General features: G+C 35.5%; 1 protein-coding gene and 1 non-coding gene across 2 annotated transcripts; both read left to right on the top strand.

Annotated features, from left to right (window-relative positions):
* The first annotated feature begins 4,442 nt into the window (after positions 1-4,442).
* Positions 4,443-6,324, top strand: LOC128165709 (40S ribosomal protein S20). Its single transcript, XM_052830495.1, has 4 exons — positions 4,443-4,590; positions 4,758-4,854; positions 5,494-5,693; positions 6,225-6,324. Exons 1-4 carry the CDS (start codon positions 4,588-4,590, stop codon positions 6,279-6,281), a joined length of 357 nt encoding a protein of 118 aa, XP_052686455.1. The 5' UTR covers positions 4,443-4,587; the 3' UTR covers positions 6,282-6,324.
* LOC128168407 (small nucleolar RNA SNORA53) lies at positions 5,115-5,309 on the top strand. The gene has a single exon (XR_008241346.1). It is a non-coding gene; the product is annotated as a small nucleolar RNA SNORA53 (small nucleolar RNA).
* Positions 6,325-7,403: the final 1,079 nt, after the last annotated feature.

The following is a 7,403-nucleotide window of genomic DNA, read 5'->3' as shown; positions in this document are numbered from 1 at the left end:
TGTCATAGGTACATGTACCTATTAAAAAAACAGAAAAACCACCGCAATCCTGTTGTGTATAAATTTGGTTCCTTGCTATCAAATTGATTTTTTTAAATTGATTTCAAAATTTTCCTCAGTTTCAAATTATGGCAATAAATATAATCAATGGACAGCTGTTGCAGTCATTATGCCCCCTTGCTTGGAAACATCTGTGATGAGAATGAACGGAAACTACATATAATTGAAATTTTTCTAAGTCCAAGGCACATAACTCAACAGAAACAAAAATGCTACACTTGATCGTACCCAAAATTAAACTTGACCTAGATATTAATATGATTAATCTGTATACCAAAATTCATTACAATATGTGCATCTGCAATGAAAATGAACAAAAACTGCAAATAATTGAAATTTTTCTATGTCCAAGGGGCATAACTCTGTCGAAAATTGCTTGATTGTACCCAAAATCATACTGACCTAGATATTATTATGATAAACCCGTATACTAAATTCACTTCAATATGTGCATCCTTTGCAAAGAAAATGAATGGAAACTGTTGGTGGACCGACCGACAGACAGCAGCAAAGCAATATGCCCTCCCTTCTTCGAGGAGGGGCATAAAAAGCATCAATTTCAGGGCTAATGATTTTATTTCAAAATAGTTGCACTACACATGTACAGATTTTTTTTTTTAATGGGCGGACCCCTTTGGTGCAGGTGGGGTGTAACAATTTGAATAGGATACATATTTCTCCGTTTGTTCACAGGCCTCAGAATCTCTATCAACAAGCCATTTAATGTATGGGAAGAGAGATATATAACATACCCTACCTATAAATATAATAAACCTGATGAATGTATATATAGATAGTGTATATATCTCTCTCTTCATACATTAAACAAATTTATTTATTGATAAAAATTAAGAGACCAGTGGTTTGTTCCAATAATTAACTATATATAATATAGTGAATTGAGGAAATAAATCAAAACAAAATTGAAACTGATCATGCATTGCTCCTTCTTTAGCACATAACACTTAAAACAAAACATTGGAACTCATAATATAGTTATGTTTGTCGTAATTAAGTTTTCTCGCGTCAAGTACCAACTTGGTTCAATTCTGCATAATTGTCATTTTCCGAATTTGCACTGAGCGTGGCTTATATAGAATCAATTCTGTAAAGTTAAATGTTTAAACTCGATGTCTATCAGACAGGGAAAATGATAAAGGCGACCTAAATACACGATATACGGCAATCTACCGGGATTTGTTGACATATAATTCTTACCTTTGTCGCCATCTTACAAACGTGGAACATGACAAATTCGGTCATAAAAAGAGGAAAAAAATACAATCGGATATTATTGGATTATGAATTGTCACTGATAGATGACGGACTAAACGCAATATATTTCCAATTTCTCTTATTGTAACCTCTGATCTTAACTCATAATGTTAACTGGCAATATCTTACTCATATTTTCAATTTTGAAACATATAGAGGCCTGGAAGAAACCCCTGAATACGTACATTGTCGTAATTTTAAGCCAGTCCATTCTATGAGGATTCTTCCTACTTTCACAAATTTGTTAAAGAACAAAGTCAGTAGTCTGTGGCATCCAATGATGAAAGTGTAAAAGCACATAAAAATTAAATGGTTTATATTTAAAAAAAAATTATAAAAAAGATATAAATTTGCGCAACGTCGTAGCAGAGACATATAAATAACATGTTATTGATGTCTCTGGTCTTAGATTAGAATTGATGTTTTGAAATTGGGATTTTTGGTTCTGCGAATTTTTTTTATATTTCACAAATAAGTATTTTAATTTTTAATTGCAACAATATACCGAGTTCCCCTCCTCTCTCTCTTTCTCTCTCTCTCTCTCTGCTTTACATGAACTTTTTATTTGCATGATTTCATTTCTTTCACTTTTATTATGTGTTTTAATTTAACCAATATTTTATTACGCAAATAGATACATCAATGGATTGGACACTAGACAGTACCTGTTTAAGTCCTCTCTCATTATATTCATGTGTAAAAGAGAAGTTGATTTGCAAATCGGTTTGTCAGCAATATAAGCTATAATAGTGTTTAACAAGTTGATTATCCAATGTGGCTGCAGAATAAAAGTTCAGTTTGGAGAGTATTTAAGGAATTTTATCGGAATATATTTACATTATCCAGTGTCTTTGTCTGTGATAACACTACGTATCGATTTTGTACTATATAACCCATAATACAAATGACGCCAAAATTGAGGCGGGGTTTGTTATTTATATTTAAAGATTTATTCGTACGATGGCCTAAAATTATATAAATATAAGTAATAAGGAATCATTCTTGAATATTATGAGGTGATAATTTCGGTCGGGGCGTGATCAAATCTATCATAAAGCCCTTCGGGCTTTATTGGATTTGATCACTCCCCGACCAAAATTATCACCTCATAATACTCAAAGAATGATCCCTTATTCCTTATATAAGGATGTAAGTAGCGTGTGTTTGATGTGATATTTTAAAAGATTAGTACGAATGTTTCTCGACTTGTTGCAATACTAGTACTGCTGTTCTCATAGGCAAAATCCCATCGTGAGCCCTGGACCGGTAAATGTTCGAGTAAATATAAACTGGCGACTTCGAGAGAATAATCATTATGACGTATATCTCCGCTATTTTAAGACACATCAACTTGAAATTCGGCATGAGTGTATCATTACTTTTCTGAAAAATACATGCATATTGCAAGTGTTATAAAAAATAATTGATTTATTAGGCTTTTGAAGCGAGCTGGTAGTTTTTTTTATCTGGGTCAGAGTTCGACCCCTTTCTTTATTTATGGTTACATTGAAATTAATGTTAAAACAGGCTTGGCCCCACAGGTACTTGTTTCTGAGAAAAAAAATTACCCTATAGTATAATAATAACATGTTAATGTTATTATTATACTATAGGGTAAAAACTTTTCTCAGAAAGAAGTGCCTGTGCTTGGCCCCTGTGATTTTAGCCTAGAAATTAGTAGTGTTCACCGATCGGGTCATCCTGGACTATTGGGTTGTACAGTATTTATCGTTTGTTGCAATTGTCCCTATCTTTTGACGATCAGTGTTTGACGAATTGTTACTGTCTACACGATGAATTGAACGTAGACAAGATGATGAGCATGAATTATAGGTAATAATCATGGTTTTAATCTCGTAATCTGTCATTTACATTGTATGAATGGTTGCAATGCGTACTCCTGTATATCAATACAAGTTTTTCTTTGAAAAAGGAGAGGTGAGCTAGCGATGTAGCCATTTTTATACACGCAGAGAAAGGTTTGAGATCAACTATGTAATTTTGCTGAAATTCTCTCGCATGATATCATACAAGATTGAGCCCGGCTGAAAAAGGTAGGGATTATGAGATTAATTGGCTGAATTATTTACCGAAAAAATCAGATAGATATAGTTAAATAATCTAATGGTAAAATAGGTGTTTATGACAACACTGCTATTACATCCCCTGCCCCCCCCCCACCCCCTCCTTTCGCTTAGCGAGAAAGCGAGCGGATCTAACTGGCATCTAATTTCAATGAGATTGGTTGTAAACAAATTCAATTTTTTAACGCCGTAGGATGCTATATTTCTTGTGGGTTTTTTTGTTGGTGCTCGAAATGAACTCTCAGATTTTACCAAGAATAATTAAGTCTGTAAGTAATATGGCATACTGGCCTGGGTTGTTTAAGAAGCATTACATGAGTTCTTTGAGAAATGTAACGTAGCGCTCGAGAGCGCTATAGCAACAACACCATAAAATTTATAAAAAATCTCGTCATTTTTATTTAATAAGAATTTAACTTAAAAGGGTATATTTGAATGGGTTATTTGCCTTATATCTATACTCATTGCATACTTCATTGTCTCAAGCCACGGGTTTTGTGTCCGTTCTATTTGCCCAAAAATAGAATGGAAATAGAAGTGGACACAAAACCCGTTTCTTGAGACGATGTGCATACTTTTTATACTGACATAAAGCACCTTTAGCAGTTTAGAGATATTTTATGTCGATTTAGTTTAATTACAATAAGGGACGTGCGTCACTGTCATAATAAATTGAATTTCACTTATTTTTAAACGTTCTAATTAATATCAAGACGGTATGCATAGTAAGCAGGTAACATTTCTAATTATATACACACAAGAAAAATATGTGCTGTAATCACCATTTTTTATCGTAGTATTTTCCGTAAATATCCGTCTTAAACTTTTCTGATGTTAATCCATTCCAAGAGAGGGGTGTTCAGCATATCTAATACACCATATTTTCTGCTTTACTCAGTGAAAGGGATTCTCAAGACAAATACATTATCAAATACTGCTAAAACATATTTAATAATCAAGAAAAACACTTCATACATTAAACGTATGCTATGTTAATTCTTTTCGAAGTTTGTATCTGAAAAACCTGTTGTTACCTTTAGCTTTTCTGATGCATTCCACTTCCGGATCCTTTTACATCGACCACGCGTGTTGAAAAGAAGCGACTGGCTCACCTCTGTTCAAAGAACCGATAATTTATCTTTGATTAAGTCGGCCAGAATATACAACAATGGTATATAATAAGAACACTTTTAATGAACTAATTTCTTACTGTCTTGTTTGAGGGTTATATGGTATCAAGCGAAAATGTACTATCTTCTTTGAAGTGGGGGGGGGGGGGGGGGGTTAATAGCAGTGAACATTTACCATTTTACCGATTTATTTCACTTTGATTTGCAGTCCCACTTTAAAGACTCCAAAGCTCCACAGGATGAGGCCCCCATCCATAGAATTCGTATTACACTTACCAGCAGGAATGTTAAGAGTCTGGAAAAGGGTAATGGTTATTTACAAATTTTAAATGTGAATGCCAGAATGCAGCCAGATCTACAATGGTTTTTCGTTCAATAGGTTGCATCATTTCCATCTTCATTATCACCCTTTGTACTAAGAGACAAACCTTTAAAAACTGCGATAACAAATCTATTTGCAAAATAGATTTGATAAAAGGGTTTGTTGCAACAGATTAAAGACTTAAAAAAATTTTTTTTTACACTATATAGGGTGTGAATTCTATTGAATGTTCACTGGTTTGACTACACGCTCCTTAGATCCACCTTTGGGACTTCTGTCTTGGACAGATATCCAGCAACTTTACCGGTTGTTTATCGAAGGTGCATGAGTCATAGGCGTGTGACATTAATACACCTCAGTCTTGCCATGAAATTTTTCAAACACCCTAGGATTAAATTCCTACTGTGTGGTTTGAAAAATCTGGTAAACTGGGACACATTATCTTTTCACTTGTAAATGTTAAAATTTCATAGTTGTCTTTTCTGGGCTCTAAATTAGAAATAAAAGTTCTGTTCATTATCCTAGGGTTAATCACTATTAATTTTATGTCTAAGAATTGAGAAAGACCTTGTTATCTTGTAGTTTCATGGTACTTCATATGAAATATTTCTTTTTCCCTCAGTGTGTGCTGATCTTATCAAGGGAGCCAAGGAGAAGTCCCTGAAGGTGAAGGGACCAGTGCGCATGCCCACCAAGGTTCTGCGCATCACCACCAGGAAGACGCCCTGTGGAGAAGGTTCCAAGACCTGGGATAGATTCCAGATGCGCATCCACAAGCGCCTCATCGATCTGCACAGTCCCTCCGAGATTGTCAAGCAGATTGTATCCTTTTGTTCTCTATACACTGCATGCATTTAATCTCTTTGCATATTGTGGGTTATTAGAATCAGTTATCGGGTATTATGAAGCTCAAATGTGAACAATGCTGATAGATTTGCCATTTAATGGAGTTTTCTCATTGTTAAAACCTATGGCCATTGTCACAAATGCATATTTCCCATGAGCCAACTCATTGAGCATTCCTGGTTTCCGTGAATATTATTCTCAATCCACCAATAAAACTACAAACATTTTAGTTTGGGGATTCAATTGCTAATCAATTTCATAAGCATTTACATGATTGATGAGATCTTTCTTGAAATTGTGAAGGAACTTATCTAAATAAGACACACAGTTTTTATGATAAGTTTCTCCCCCCGAGTTTGTAAGCATATGAGATAGGTGGAGATTCTTTTGTTTAGTTATTCAGTAAGAGTTATCTCCCGTTAAATACAGTAGATGAAATTGTTGTCACCCTGGTTGAAGTTGTCTCCCGTTGATAAGACTAGTGATATTTCCTTGACGGTCGTTCAGACATCCATCAGTATCGAACCCGGAGTGGAGGTCGAGGTCACCATTGCTGATGCATAGATATGTGCGACCAAGAAAAACCCAATAAAAAGAGAATAAAACATGCGCTTGTTATGGGTTTTGAATCATTGATTAATTTAAAAGTGCTAAAAATATCAACTCCGAGATTAATGAAGTATTAATGAATATAGACGGTCCTGGAATCAATTTTCAGAGAAAGATATGACATGCAGTTAAAGAGAAATGCCGACAATTGAAAGGTGTGCAAGGATTGGGTGTGCGTCAAAGTCGGGAGAAAGTTTGGTTAATATAAACACGCAATTGTTGAAGTAAACTTTGGTATCACTTTCGATGGAACTGGAATTTTCAATCGATAGTGACAAGTGTTTTAATTACCAAGAGGTTTACTTTTCATTGCCAATTTTATCCCATATAAAATTATACCGATTGTTTGGAGAGTCAATACAAAGCGAAGCAACTAAATCTCTGTTTTGGGAACTAATAGGCCCGGACAAAGCCAGTAACCCTCCCCACCGCGGCGGATTGTGCGACACTATTGTAACACAGAAGTAATATTTACCGGGGCAAGTGTGAATTGTCACAATTTACCTTTTCGCGTCTGACCTTTTAATTGAAATGACTTAATCTGCTTCATAATCTAGTTTGTCAATCTGACCGCGGGCGGTATTGTCATCGGGTTACGATATAATAGTAATTTGTTATATGTTGTCAATTGTAATTAACAGCGGCTTTTAGGACTAAGTATTGCGTCTTCCGCCAAATGGACCGACATCGCTTACCGCGCTGGCCAAAGTTGATGGATGGTTTTGGTCGTGTCCGTTCAAGTATATTTTTCTTGTATGATATGTTCAGTATGTGGGGGGAGAAAGCGTAATAAAATCCGCACTGGTCGACAGTTTTTTTTTCTTTCTCCTTAGTGGTCCTTTGTCATGGTAATCTGGATCGGACAATACCCGTGGGTTTCGTTCTCACGAAAGAACCGTTACAAGTTTTTCCCACTGGGGTCCCTGACATTCCCGCGGGTCACCGCCGATAATCGCCTCCTTTTCTGACTGATTCCGTTGTATTCGCGCAAGGAGGATGCCCATGTCTTCATAAAAACGAAGCTAATTGAGTGGCTGTGTTAAACCACCGGCAAACCATGTTTCTTCTGCCCCTCTT

Source organism: Crassostrea angulata, chromosome 10 (assembly GCF_025612915.1).
Source record: "Crassostrea angulata isolate pt1a10 chromosome 10, ASM2561291v2, whole genome shotgun sequence".
Taxonomy (NCBI): Eukaryota; Metazoa; Mollusca; class Bivalvia; order Ostreida; family Ostreidae; genus Magallana; species Magallana angulata.
Note: the sequence above shows the minus strand (reverse complement) of the source record. Positions and strands in the feature narration are given on the sequence as shown.